Source organism: Cynocephalus volans, chromosome 8, assembly GCF_027409185.1.
Source record: "Cynocephalus volans isolate mCynVol1 chromosome 8, mCynVol1.pri, whole genome shotgun sequence".
Taxonomy (NCBI): domain Eukaryota; kingdom Metazoa; phylum Chordata; class Mammalia; order Dermoptera; family Cynocephalidae; genus Cynocephalus; species Cynocephalus volans.
Window position 1 is genome coordinate 18,932,379 of NC_084467.1, and position 14,589 is coordinate 18,946,967.

Below are 14,589 nucleotides of genomic sequence, written 5' to 3' on the forward strand. Positions count from 1 at the left end.
TTACTGGTTTGCTGGCCAGTTAGCTCAGTTGGTTAGAGCACAGCCTTATAAAACCAAGATCACAGATTTGGATCCTGGTACCAAACCCATACCGGCCAGCCATCCCCCTAAAAAAATCAAATATTTTACTGATTTATTTTGTTTATCATAGGTAACAACGCCCCGTCCCTCAGTGCCATGTCTCTAGAACCAAGAACAATACTGGCACGTTGGAGATGCTCAATCTACATTTCTGGGATGAATAAATGAATAAATGCATTAATTCTTACAATAACTCTGCAAGGAAAGTGTTAATTTTTTCACCAGTGAGGAAACTCAGGTTCAGAGAGTTTGGGTGACTCTGCTGAAAGTCACGCATCTAATAACTGGTGGATGTGGTACTGAAGCTCATTGTGGATGGTCCCAAACCTGCTTACTTTCCACAGCATAAGGGACCCAAAAGGCAGCCATAAATCCTGAGTCTCTGGATAGATAGAGGGTAAAGAGCAGAGGGCGATGTGGGCAAGTGAGGCACCCAGAGACCGTTTGTGCTGACTGTGGGCATGAGAAGTAAGGCCTAGGACAGCAGGGGGACCCACTGACCCCACCCTCCCAGGTCCTTCCCCGCCCAAGGCCCCCTGGCCGTCAGTGGCCTAGAGAACCCTGTTAGGCCGAGAAGTCACTGTAAAACACCGTGAATACTGCTGAGCAGCTACTGTGCACCAGGCTCTGTTTTGTCTTTATGTGTTTTAATTAATTTGATCCTCACATTAACCCCATAAGGTGTGTATGATTAGTATCACCATTTTACAGAAGAAGAAACTGAGGCACAGAGAGACTCAGTAACTTGCCCCAGGTTACAGGATTAGCAGAGACAGGATTTGAACCCAGGCAATAGGACTCCAAGATCCTCACCATTATACCTACAGCCTCACAAAACAAATCCTCAGGGCCGGCCCGTGGCTCACTGGCGAGAGTGTGGTGCTGATAACACCAAGGCCGTGGGTTCGGATCCTATATAAGGATGGCCGGTTCACTCACTGGCTGAGCGTGGTGCTGACAACACTAAGTCAAGGGTTAAGATCCCCTTACCAAAAAACAAAAAAAACCAAAACAAATCCTCAATGATCTATAAATTATCTATGGGGGAGAAATAGGATTACCTGTGAGTATGAAAAGAGAGGCCCATTTGGATACCCAGAGCCAGATTCCTCCCTGGAAATTTTTAATCCATTTATTCACTAAACCTCTACTGTCCATCTAGTATGTGCCAGGCACTGGGCTGGCATAGTGAGCAATGAGAAGCTCAACTTGGTCTCTGCCCTCAGGGAGATCGGTCAAGAACATGTCCTTGGGAAGCATCTGCAGATCCCAGGCTGCTGGCCTTGGCCGTGTGCTGTGTCTTATTTCATCCTCCCAGGGTAAGTTCTCCATTCTATGCTGAAGGAAACTGAGGCTCAGAGAAGTTAGGAAACTGGCCGAGGATCACACAGCAGAAAGCAGGATTTGAATCAGTCTGAACACCCATGCTGTCTTCTCCTCTACCATGCTGCCTCCGCTCCACTGAGTCCACTCCACAGGAGCTGTCCCCCATCCCCAGTGTGGTCTCCCCTGTCCCCACTCTGTCCCCAGTGAGAACCACCTCCTAGTCCTAAACACTACCCATTCCCTGCAAGTACCACCAATCCATGCCCCTGGCTGGTGGGTACCAGCCTAGCTCCCTTCCCAACATGGCCCTGCCAAGAAGAGGTTCTTGACACCAATACGTGACCTGATGCCAGCTGACTTGGGGGTGGGGAGGTTCCCAGGAAACCATGGATCCCTGCTGTTGGGCTTGTTGTCTGCACCTCTTAATTTTGTGTATTTCCATGAATAGCCTCAGGAACTGCCATCAGTAACTGGCCTGTCAGGGTAGGAGGTAACCTCAGAGGCCATTTAATTCATCCCCCTGCCTCCATGCTCAGGACCTTCCAGGCAAGAAATTCTCTTCTGTTCTCTGAAGGCTTCCCCAGAGGACACTGCTGAAGTCTCTCAGCACCTCCCTGCACTTCCCACACCCTAAGTCCCACAGCATGTCTATTTCTCAGGCTAGTCTCGGGTTGGGCCTTCGGGGTCTGTACCTTCTCCAGAGCGTATGTCAGTGGAGCTTTGCCCCTGGGCCTTGGCTCCTCCCAGCTCAGAACCACGTAGGCCTCTCGGATCTCACTGGCATGGACATTGGTCGGGGGCGAGGGGATGGTCACAGCATCTAGAATCAGAGTCATCAGGGCAGAGACGGGTGGGCCCTCAGAGACCCCTAATTTCAGCTCCTCATTCCGTAGAGGATGCAATTGGTGGCCAGAGAGGGGCAGGACCTTATTCCAGGTCACCCAGTAAGGCCAGGCAGAGTGGAGCCAGAACTCAGGTCTCCTGATGCCCTGCCCAGGACTTTTCCCAACATGCTACCTCCTCTACGAGGGCTGTGGCCAGATGGGTCACAGTGACCCTGAGCACCCTGGCCTTCTCCGACTAGACCCCACCCCCCCTGCCTCTCCACATGCTGCACGTGGCAGCTTCTGCTCTCTGCCTGTTTGTGTCCCAGAGTTTCCAGAACTGTAAAGGAGGCTAGTGTCTTGAGGCAAAGTGTTTGGGAGAGTCACACATACCTTCAAAGTCATCTGTGCTGACTGTGATCTTGCTTCCCAGATCAAAGGGGATCTCTAGGATGAGAATGGAGCACATCAAGGGCTGGGCCAGGAGGAGCCAGGCCAGGGCCTGCCCTACTTCGAGTTCTGAATCCTGCCCCTGTCCTAGTCCTGGCCTTGTGGCCCTCACTGTATGACCCCAGGCAGGTGCTGTCTGGGTCCCCGGTTTCTCAGGAGTCCAAAGTGGAGCACTGCTGCTGTCAGGCCTTGGAGATGCTCTGTGTTGTGGGACAAGTGGGAGCAGAGAGGAGGAGTGATGTGCCTGGGGTCAGGTATGCCGTGCACTGTGGAGCTGTGAGCAAACCCAAGTCAGGGGGACTCCCGAGGGCTGAGAGGGCTGTGTGCTCCTGAGGGCAGGGCAGTTTTCCTCCTCCGGATTACGGGCATCTGTAGGAGGTGCTGTAGTTCTCCCTCAGATTAGTTTCTTCTGTGGACTGCTAGTTTCTTTGATCAGTTATAGACTAGCCAGAACTTCCCCGTCAGGCTAGAGGTTCCTAAGGATAGGACTGTGTCTCCTGCATCAGACCAAGGGTTCTTGGGGGCTGGGCTGTCTCCTCTTTGGAACGGGGCTTAGGATGGGGGCTGTGTCACTCATCTCCTGTGTGAGGCAGTGCTGAGCATGCCCTGACTGGGGTTCTAGAATGGCCTTTAGGGCCTCTGCACCCACCTGTCTGCCTCCGGGCTGCATCACGATCACCCATGACAACAGCTTCTGAGGCCTTGGAGGGGATGCTGCTGCCTGCCCTGCTGACAGCTCTCACCCGGAACCGATAGCTTTGGCCTTCGATGAGGCCTTGGATTGGGCACCGACAGGTCCCCCCAGGGGCTTCATGGCAGGGCACCCATTCCCCAGAGTCACCCTGGCACCTGTGGGAGATAGATCCCAGCTCTCAGCCTCTGACTCACACCTTCCCAGTCTGGGCCTCTAGAAGGACCATTCCCCCCACCTGCTTGCCTGCCCAGCTCACCTCTGCCAATTAAAGTCCTTCTCTACAACTTAAAAGCCTGGCTCCAACCTGGGGTCCCCAGGAAGCCTTTTCACACCCTGGCCCTGATGTCACCATCACAGCCATCCCCTGTCCTGCAGCTTCACGTGTGCCTGGGCTGCGCTCTGCCCCCAACCTACCCCCATCTCACCCTCCCGGCACTCCTAGGAGTTAGGTGTGACTACCTTCACCCTACGCGGGGTCTGTGGCTCAGAGAGGGAGGGGACTTGCCCAAGGTCACACAGCTTGTGAGTGGTAGAGTGAGGACTTGACTGAGGGACGTCTACTCCCTGAGTCAGTGCGCACATTGCAGATGGACCCTCCAAGTCTGGGCTCTCTGTGCCCCTCGGTACTGCTGGCCTCAGGCAGTAGGACAGCGCATGGTACATCACTGTTAGATGGGACAGTGGTCACATGTGGGTCCAAGTCCTGCGTCCACCACTAATGAGCAATGGGACTTTGGGCAAAGTCATCTCCCCATGTACCTCAGTTTCCCCATCTGTAGCATTGGGCTTTAGAGAGTCCCCCTCCCCTTTGTACAGGGGTCACCCTAAGGATGAGCTGAGATAAGGCCACCCTCAGCGCAGCCCCAGGCAACCAGGCAGCGGGCCAGGCAGTGGTGGGATTAGGTGTCCTCTCACGCTGGGGCTTCAGAGTGGGCAGTCTGGGAAGGAGGCGGCAGGTTCTGTGCCCTCCGCCTGTTCTTCTCCCCTCCTCATGTGCCTCTGCCCCCAGGGTCAGTGCTGTCCCCTCTCTGTCATTCAGGGAGGAAAAGAGCCAACAAATTCACAAGTGCTCGGGTTTCTGTCCCTCCCGGGGTCAGTGTGTACTGTAAGGGGCGCAAAGGTCAAAGCTGACTCAGGCATTAGTGTGACAGAGATCTGAGGCTCAAACGCCCTTCTATTGCCCCTATATTATACAACACGGTCTACCCCCTGCTCCGTTCCAAGGAGCAGACATGGGGTTTCCTCCGAGGTCCTCCTTCCTGTGGCCTCCATACCCGTCAGAATTCTACTCCCAAGGGCTCTGCCACTCCAGAGGCCACTCACAGTTCGATGGAATATGCGGTGATGGGGTTGCCCCGGGTGTCACTGGGTGGGACCCAGGTCAGGATGAGGCAATCTCTGTTCACATCTAGGCATCGGACGTTCAGTGGGGAGCCTGGGGCCCCGGGCTTCTCCGCTGCAGCGTCTGAAACCCGAGGGTAACAGGGGAGGCTCTTCTAGTCAGTGGCCATTTGGCAACAAGCTCCTCCCACTCCTGCCCAACATTCTCTTGTTGTTAATCCTCTGGGGGCTCAGTTTTGATCGCGAGGACCAGGACCTGAATAACAGCCTCCCCTCAAACAGCAGCATCTGGAGAAGGGGCGACAGTACCATTATTAGGGGCCCAACCACCTGAATAATTGGCATAATTAATCTCTGAGCCCCAGAGCAACCCTCCACTTTGTAGAAGAGGAAACTGAGTCTCACAGAAGTGTAGTGACTTGCCAGGATTTGAACCCAGATCAGGTTCAAAGACAAGGAAGCAAAACTCAACCAGTGACCAGAATCATCCTGGCCCTGACTTCCACCAAGTCCGACTCAGGCTGTGTCCTTTTGGAGGATCATAGGATGCCACAGGGATTCTTAGAGTCTGACCCAACTTCCCAGTTTTGTTGCAGAGAAACTGAGACTCCAAGAGAACAGGGGACTTGGCCAAGGTCCCATAGCAGATCAAGGGCAGAGCCCTGGTCTCTGGGCCCAGCTGCTTGTCCTGTCCCCTACCCACCCCTCTCACCTCTCACAAACACATAGGTGCTCTGCTGCTGGGGCCCAAGGGGCGAGGACACCCGGATCATGTAGAACCCCTCATCCTCTTTGTAGGCAAAGGACACCTTCAGGGTTGCCTGACGGTCTGCGTAGAGGGTCTGGCGGCGTGCCGAGGACCTCAGTTGCCTCCCTGCAGAAGGGGAAGGGGTCCATTAAGAATCTATGGGGGACCCTGGCCTTACCTGGGAATCCATAGAAACTCTTGGGGTCTGGAGGCCCTGGCTAGGCAGAGGGAGGGCTGGTGTGGCTGCAGCCTGAGGCTTGGGGTGGGGTGGTGACCTCCAGGGCTTTGACAAGGTGGCAGCTGAACTCTCCTCTGCAGAAGGCTTGGGGAGGAGGGCAGGGCCCAGTGTGTGTGGGGGGGTGGGGGGTGGGGGGCTCAATGAGAGAGAGAGAGTTTAGGAAAACGGGCGGTGTCTGGGTGAGGAGTGGGAGGTTCTGTGAGAAGGTGGGAGCGAGAGAGATGCGTCCCTGTTGGGGGCTCAAAGAAGGCGGGTTCGTTGAGGGGGTTCGGTGTCAATGAAGACAGTGGAGGCTCAGTAGATGAGACCTCAGTGAGGAGGATGGGGACTTGGAAAGAGACTCTGAGCTCAGGGAATGGGCCTGCCCCGGGGCCATGCTGTTGGGCCATCTCTTCTCTTTGTCCCGCACAACAGCTCCTCCCTCCTGTCAGCACCTCTCTTCTGGAAGATCTGCAGGTTTGGGAAGCATCTCAGCCTTGTTGCTGCAGCTGTTGCTCAGGGCACCTTATGGCTTCCCCCTCCCCTACCCCCTGTCCCAGCAGGTGCAGCCTCCCTTGGCTCAAAGCTGGGAGTTCTGGAAGGGGGCTGTACTCCTTGTCTTTGGCTGCAGGCCTGGTCATGGCTGGGGCAGGAGGTCAGCATCCCTCTCTTCCTCGCTGGGCTATCTCTTCCTGCCTTAGCTGACCAGCCTGTTCCAGCCCTTGCCCATGACATCCCCAGAGGCCTCCCAGCCCATGAGTCAGCAACTATTTATGCAGCACTCACTCCCTGACTCTGCAAAGCCCTGTGCAACTGTCACAACTTGCCCTGAGCACCCATTTCTGCCCCTGGCTTTGGCCTCTGTTCCCGTTGCTTTGACCACCACTGCTCACTCTCAGGGTGATCATGATGCACGCAAAGGGCCAAGCCAGTGCCTGACCATGCAGGTTCTCAATGGGCAGCGGTGACAATTGTGCTGGTGGTTTCCTCCCTCCTCCCAGATGGACAGCTCCCTGAGCTCATGCACATCTGTACCCACCCTCTGCTCTGGCCCCAGCACAGGGCCTGGCACCCCATAGATGCTTGGTGACCCTCTGTAGGGTGGCTTGGTCTGACCCGCCTGGCTGTCTGCTTGTTTCCTGCTGCCTCTGCAGCGCAGCTCAGCAGGTACTGGCACACTGGGGGTCCCAGTGCTGGGGAGGGAGCCAGGGGTCTAGTTCCTCTCTGGCTTCTGTCCTCTCTGGTTCTGCATTGAGCTGCAGAGGGAGGTGCCTCTGAAGGCTGGGGTCTAGGGCTGGGGGTCCTCACCATCTCGGAACCACTGGATGTTCTGGTCGGAGTCTAAAACATCTTCCGAAAAGAAGCAGGACAGAGAGAAGGGCTCCTTCTCCCGGGCAAAGACTGGCTTCAGCACTGATGTGAATTCCACTCTGGGGCCAAACATCGATCCTAGGGGGGAACAGAAATCTGGGGCAGAAATCTTCTGAGGCAGCCAGACTGGCCTGGACTTAGATGGGCATGAGGACCCACCCGGAGTGTCCCCCTCCCCTCTGGGTCAGGATTCACAGCTCTCGAGGTGGTCTTGACAAGAAGGGAGCCTGGTCTTGGGAGGTAGAGGGGAAGAGACTTATCTAGGTGGGGACCAGATCAGCCAGAATAGCAAATATCCAGAGGACAAATCCAATTGCCTTTCCGACCTGGTTTTGGTCAGAGGACAGCTCATCAGCAGGGGCAGCTCTTGGGACCCTTAGAAGCCAGTCTGCAAGTATTAACAGCTTCTAGACAAGCCCCAAGTGCACATCCCTTTGTGGGCAGTGGATGGCAGTATTCTGAAAAGGGACTACGGGGAGGTCACAGCCTGAACAAGGTGACCCAGACACCCTCCCCCACCTCCAAAGGCCCATCCCTCGCCCAGCACACTGACTTTATTTTATTTTACTTTTTGAATATTTTTAAATTTATATTTTATTAGCATGTTCATTGTTACAAATCATACTTATTCTTTATGTGCACTTACTTTTAAAGATCTCGGAATCAAAGCCAGCCTCTTTCCCCAGGTAAGCTGAAAACCCAAAGCAAACATAGTTGGAGAAGGTTCTGACCCCACATTCCTACTAGATTCGGGGTCGTGGGCTTTGGGTGTGGGTTGGGTGTCAGTGGCTCCTCTGTGGCGTGGGGGAAGTTCCTCTCTGCCTCAGTTCCTTCATCAATAAAATGGGGATAGTAATTCCTATATGGTGGTGGTGGGGTTATGAATGAATGAATTCACATGAATAAATCCCTCAGCCAGAGCCCAACACATAGTAGGTGCTCAATAAATGCAGGTTCCTGTCTTCTGCCCAAACTTGCTGCCAGATCACACACTGTCACTGCAGAGGACGAGCCTGGTCAGAGCGGTTGGGATTTCCGCTGGGTCAGGGAGAGTGGTGGGGGAGGGGCTGCCCTGACAGAGCCACCTGGAGGCTTCAGGGTGAAATCTGAGGTGACATTGACACAGATCACCAGGGGATCATAAGAAGAGCTATGGCTCACATAGTGCCTACTGTGTGCCACACATCAATTCGTTTAATCCTCACAAAACAGCCCTGTTTGTACCATTATTATCCTCTCAAACAGATGACGCGCCAGCACTCTGAAGCCATGACATGACACCTGGAAAGGCCCCTCCTGAGCGAGGTCCAGAGAGGGGCATGAGGCTGCCCAAGGTTGCACGGAGAGTCAGCGGAAGACTCAGGACTAGAACCCAGGGCTCCTGCCTCCCAGCCTCGGGCTTTCTCCTGAGACCACCGAAGCTGCTGTGGGGACAAGAGCAGGGGAGGGTGACATGGCAGTGAGGGATGCTCTCAGCAGGAGGTTAGCCAGAGTCTGAAGCCAAGAAGAGCTCAGTGGGTCCCAGAGCTGCTGGCCTTGATGAAAGAAGGGGCGGGGATCCAGATGAGGTGGAAGGGAGGATGGGTGGACCGAGGGAGGCAGAGGCCCATGCCTGACCTTGGGCTTGACTCTGGGCACAGTCTACAAGGAAAGCTCAAATTTCTGCAGAGAGCCTGGCCTGCCAGCGGGGACAGCTGCCTCCCAAGAGCTATTTGGGGAACAGGGCAGAGGGGTGGAGAGGGCTGTGCGGGACAGTTTAACAAGGTCTGATGAGAGGCAGGGAGTGTGTGCTGGACTCCAGCCTGTCTGCCGCCAGGACAGCTGCCCTGGGATTGTGTGCCAGTGTGTGGGGCTCCTCTTCCCCAGGGGCCCTGAGGGCAGGCTCAGCATCTCCTGGGCCCAGAGGTGTGGCCCCCTGGGCAGTGCTCTGCCCTGGCCATAGAGAGGGAGAGGGGAGCTACTGTTTCTTGAGAGCCTACTTCACTCCAGGCTTATCTGCATCATCTCATTTAACCAACATGAGCATCTGAGGGAGGTCGCAGGATCCCCCCTTTCACAGATGAGGAGATGGAGGCTCAGAGAAGTGAGACGGCCTGCCCAGGCTCGCACAGCCAGTCTGCAGCACAGCCAACCCCTGGGCATCTTCCCTGCTTCATGCTGAGATTTCAGATGCCCACGCAGTAGCCTGCAGGAGAGGCCTGAGCCCCTCTGGGAAATATACACCAGAACCCAAGTGAGGCAGTGGGGGTCAGGTGGGGAGTTGGGGGAGCTTGACCTTTGGCCCTGAGGACCCTCAGCAGGGTTGGCAGGGCCAGACTACCCTCCCAAAGGTCCTGAGCTAGATCCGGACCTAAGTCCAACCTGGTGGGATGAGCATGTTCTTTGGCGACGGGCAGGTAGGGTGGCGCTGAGCAGTTGTGTAGGTTGTGCCGGGCACAAATGCGTGCACTGAGAGAGTGAGTGAGGGCTGATATCTGTTCTCCACTTGCCATGCCCTGTGCCCTGGCATGGGGACTGCATCTGCCTGGAGGAAAGGGGCCCCTTTTTAAAATTCACTCACCCAGTTCACCCAGAGGTGCCATCCATGCCAGTGATGACTCTGCAGACAGAGCCAAGTTCAAGTCCCAGCCCTGCCACTGATGAGCTCAGGATGGAATGAGACACTATCAAGTGTGCTTGGTGCACAGTGAGAGCTCAGAAAAGGCCCTTCCTCTCTCCTTCTAATTGCTCTTGACACCAATCCACAGGGGCATATGGTCCTGCCTTGCCCGTGCCATATGCCAGCAGCCCACAAAGTGCCATATGCTACTGCAGCCCACGCCAGTCTGAGGGAGGAGACTCCCTTGCTCCAAAGGCTCCCAGAGAAGCAAGAGTCTCCGTGGCTGCCCTGGTCACCCAATCCAGGCTAAACACCCCCATGCCAGGGTCCCTGCCTTGAGTATAACAGCAGACCCATGTCCTCCACTCATCTTGGGTTTGCTGTGGCCCAGCCTGGACTGTTGGGGACGGGAAGACTTACTGCGGACAATGACTTTGGCATAGGAGGAGGCCTGGCCATAGGCATTCTTCACCTTCACGGTGTAGGTGGCTGAATCCTCGACGGTGCATCTGAAAAGGAGAGGAAGACATTCCCTCCAAGACTGCTGGGTTCCATGGGAAATGCAAGTCCCCATATGAGGGTGGGAAAGGCTAGGATTAAAGGAAACCCTCGTAGTGCAAGGGGGAGACTTTGGGCGCCATCTCTGAAAAGCCGTGTGTCTTTGGGTTGGCACTGCACCTCTCCATGCTTCTGAAAAATTGCAGATGTAATATCACCTAAACCAGCTCAGGGGGGAAGTGCTTTGAAAATATCATGGCCACATCACATTGCTGACCCTGGAGGATCAGAGAGGCTAAGAGTCTCGGCCAGAGTCACACAGCAACTGGAATTCAACCCAGCTTCAAACCAGAATCCTGGAGCAGGAGCCTCCTGCTCTCCCATGCAGCAGCTAACAGACTTGCCCAAGGCATACTGCCAGTCTCTGCCAGCACTGGGCCAGATGCCCAGGTGTTCTCAGTCTCAGGCATGGGTCTCACCACCAGCCAGGCCAACCCTGTCATGTTCCCAGTGGAAGCCTGGGCTGGCTCCATCCCAGGGCATGCTGGTGGTAGGCTGTGGTGCATCTGGTCCCATCAGCAAGCACAGAGGCCCCTTGGTGCCTCCTCTTTCCCCCTGGTCGCTCAGGGCAGGAATCCTTCTCGCCTCAAGAGCCATCCCTCTGGCCCTGCACACCTTCCCTGACTGTGCAGCCCATGGGGCACCTCCCTGCTGTAGCCTTTTATGGTCAAGTATTTATGTCCATGTGTCCCCATTTGCTTCTGGAGGGTAGGATCAATGTCCTGTTCCTCTTTGTTTTTGAAGCTTGAGTTGGTTGAGGGGGAGAGTTTGATGTATTGGAAAGAACCAACAACAAGAGAACTGGCTCCAACCCAAGTCTGCCCTATCTAACTGTGCAAGACCCTTAGCCTTTCGGAGCTTGTTTCCTCACCTGTAACATGGGGATAACAGAACTTCCCTGAAAGTGTGGTGGTGGGGATCATATTCAAAAAGTGCTTAGCACAGGGTTTGGCATCTGGGAGGAGCTCAACACGTGGAGGCTTGTATGAACAATACGTACTTTTGGGAGGTCTGTATTTTTGCATTCCCAGATGGCCTTTCTTTGTGCACCCTGATCTTCCTTCAAAATCATGCTCAAGGCTCACCATCTCCTGGAAGGCACGTCTGACTCTCTCCCCTCTGGCTGCTTCCCCTTGCATGTGTGTGTGCACATGTGTGCATGTACGTAGGTGTGTTTTCTCTCACCCAGCAAGGAGCTTTCCCAGCATGCCTAGCTCAGCATTCAGTCTCTGAGTCCAAATTTCTCATAGTGTGCTCCAAGGTGTCGAAAATCATGTGGGGTGTATGTGTGTTAAATACCGATTCCTGGGCCCCACTCCAGAGCTACGTAATCTGGATCTCTAGGGTCCATCTCTAGAATGAGTATTTGAACAAGTACCCCAGATACTTTGGAAGTATACTCAGGAAACAGCTAGGAGGAAGAGTTCTGGATCCTGCTCTGGCCTCAGTGGTGGTGGCGCCTGGGGGCCCTGGGTCTCTCTGGGTTCAGTGTCTCACCTCCTAATCTCCAGGGTCAGCAGGCCATAGTTGTTGGTGATTCGGTACTTTCCAGCAGGACTGAAGCGGGGATCAATTCGCACATCATTTTTGTACCTGTGGAGACACAGTGGTCTGTGGCAGGCAGAGTGGTCCTGAGCAGGAAGTGCCGGGAGCCCCTCAGACCTGGATTGCAACCTCGGCTCTGTGCTGCTTCCTTGCCTGTGAGACCCAGGGCAGCACGTTCACTGCTCCGACCCTCATTTGTCCTCACCTGTGAAATGGGAGTATAATAACACCAGCCTCGCAGGGCTGCCGTGATGATTACATGGGATAAGGCAGATAAAGCCTTTTTGGCTTTCTCTTTTTTGGCTTTTGTTAGTCACTCAAGGAGCTTTCAAAAATCTCCATGCCAGGGTTTTAAACACGAACCTTTGGGAATTTACATCAGAAACTCCTAGGTCCCCCAATACATAACATATTTCCTTGCCTCTCTTTCCACTAGGTGTGGGCATATGGCTAAGTATTGACAACAGCAAGTGAGGACAAGTGTCATGTGGCTGCTTCTGATGACACCCTTTGCCTCTTCTAGGTCATCTTTCCCTCTGTCCTGCGGCAGGAACAAAGCTGTGATGGCTGCTATCTTGCACCTCAAAGATCAGGGCTGCACCTGTTGGCAGTGATCTAGAGGAAGCCTGGGTCCCTGCGGAATCTGTGGAGCAGAGGTGCCTGGCAGCTCCATGTTGTCTGCATCCAGACATTTATATGAAAGAAAAATTCACTTCTATCTGATTTAACCCATTAAAAACAAACAAACAAACAAAAACCCCAAAACAAACCAAAAATTCCATGCCCAGGCTTTATCCTAGATCAATGAAATCAGAATTTCTGGGGGTGGGGCCAGGGTATTAGTATCTTTAAATTGCCGGCGATTCCCAAGAGTGGTGAAGTGGATCAGCCTGCCCTGGATACCGCCTTTGTTTTCTGTGACTTCAGGTTTTTTTCTCCCTGTTGTGCGGACTGGACAGGGGGGAGGCTGGGGGTCTGGAGGCCTAAGGAGTCAGGCCGGCAAATGAGTGTCAGTGAAAGTTAGGGGGCCTGGGTTCTTGACCCAGCTTGCTATGTGACCTTGGGCAAGTCAGTCCCCCACTCTGGGCCTCTGTGTCCCGTAGGCTGTTGAGTGAAAAGTCTCACGGGGTGAACATGTCTCTCTCTGCCCAGGGGTGGTGTTGTGGTTGAAGAGGATGCCTCACAGAGAGTGGGCACCCCGGCCTCAGTGGGCCACCTTCCTGGGACCTGGCTCCTGAAATGCCCTGTTTGTCTCCATGGCAACCTAACAGTGCGGCACCCATGCCCATTACAGAGCCCCCAGGCTGCACCCTCTTCCAAAAGGAGCACACTAGGTTTCCTGCAGGGAGGGGGTGGTTATCTGGGCACCCTATCTGTCCAGCTCTCCCAGGCCTGGGGGCTTGGATCAGACCCCCCAACCCCCACTTGTCAGGAACATTCTAAACACCTCAGCCTGGCCAGCCTCTCTGCTTTTCCTGGAAAAAGCAGCTCTGGGCACAGCCTGGCTTGCCGGAGACCTCAACTCTTATCCTGCTCAGTCTGCGGGCCTCAGTCTCCAGCCTGTATGGTCAGTCCCTTGAAGGCACAGGCTGTGTGGACTATCCTTAGTGGCAGCCAATATAATAAAATGGAACATTAAATGGGACAGCTTAGCAACAAGCCCAGCCCTGAGCCTGGCTCAGAAAGGCCCTCATAGAAGAGTGAGATGTTTATTATTTACCTAAATCTTTTTTTTTCTCACATATTTTGGTGTTAGATTTTACTTTTTAAGGATGCTTGGCCTCAGAGATTGTAACTGGCATCAGTTAGATTCATGGCCAAGGTCTGTTTCTGCAGCATGAACATGGCCAGAGTGGGCCTCACCTAATGTGCTCTGTTGTTGGCCAGAGACACAGGAGACTGGGATTTCTAATACCTCATTCCTCAGCAGTTTCTCGAGTCTCCCCAGGTGTGCCATGGAAGCTTTGCCTTGTCACTGACCCTGGAGGTAAGTGCTGCAGGTGCTGGTCCCTGGCTCTCCACTGTCTCCAGGATCCCTTGGCTGGGCTTTCAAGGACCACCAGTCTGGCCCCAGCCCACCTCCCAGCACATCCCCTCCTCTGCTCTTGTCTCTAACTCCTTGTCCCCCTGGCCCAGGCCCTTGGCACCCCTCAGGGGGCAGGGCTTCCCTCCCGTGGTGCCCCATGCAGGGATGCTCCTCCCTATCTGTGAATATCTTTTGTGATAAATCCCTCCTTGGCCCCACATGGCAAGTTGCATCCTTTCTCAGGGACACTGATTCTAGTTCAGTTTTCTGAACCCTCTGGTGCTACTGAGTGCTTTACGAGTTTGCCTTGGTAGGTTAAGGCTGTGTGTTTGAGTCCTCTCAGTGCCTCTGCGTTCAGAAAGTGCTCAATAATCACTGAATGGATATGATCCAGGATCTTCTGACTTGGGGCTGGGGCTCTACCAGGGTCTGGATGGAACCCCTGGAGGCCAGTCCCGGGGCCATGTGTGGCCTTGCCCGGGTGATCGATGGTGGGGAATCCGATCTGCGTAGCCAGGCGTACAGGGCCACCCAAGTCGCTGGGGCTGGAGGTGGGCCTGGCATTGGCTTCCACCACTTGTAAGGAGTGCTCAGCTCCCTGTTGTGGCAACCTTGTTGGCAGGGGCAGAAACAAGCCCCCCTCCCGAGAGGCTTCCATGGAATGCCTTAGATGTGGCCTCGGTGCCAGGGGAGGCAGGGCTTGGCTGCAGGCAGGACAGCTGGGGTGCTGACCTCCACTTAGCCCAGGCTGGGTGTTGAAAGCAGTCTTCTTTCTGGGACCAGCAACTCACACACAGGAACTGCCTCAG

General features: G+C 54.6%; 1 protein-coding gene across 1 annotated transcript in view; it reads right to left on the reverse strand.

Annotated features, from left to right (window-relative positions):
• MYOM3 (myomesin 3) overlaps positions 1–14,589 on the reverse strand; it is a 50,914-nt gene that overhangs the window by 29,068 nt on the left and 7,257 nt on the right. Inside the window, exons 6-14 of the mRNA XM_063106743.1 lie at positions 11,707–11,802; positions 10,072–10,160; positions 7,699–7,743; positions 6,990–7,130; positions 5,429–5,590; positions 4,699–4,840; positions 3,331–3,530; positions 2,625–2,678; positions 2,100–2,227 (exon numbers count right to left, since the gene is read on the reverse strand). Of these exons, the coding sequence (XP_062962813.1) occupies positions 2,100–2,227; positions 2,625–2,678; positions 3,331–3,530; positions 4,699–4,840; positions 5,429–5,590; positions 6,990–7,130; positions 7,699–7,743; positions 10,072–10,160; positions 11,707–11,802 (1,057 nt within the window). The remainder of the gene's footprint in view (positions 1–2,099; positions 2,228–2,624; positions 2,679–3,330; positions 3,531–4,698; positions 4,841–5,428; positions 5,591–6,989; positions 7,131–7,698; positions 7,744–10,071; positions 10,161–11,706; positions 11,803–14,589) is intronic.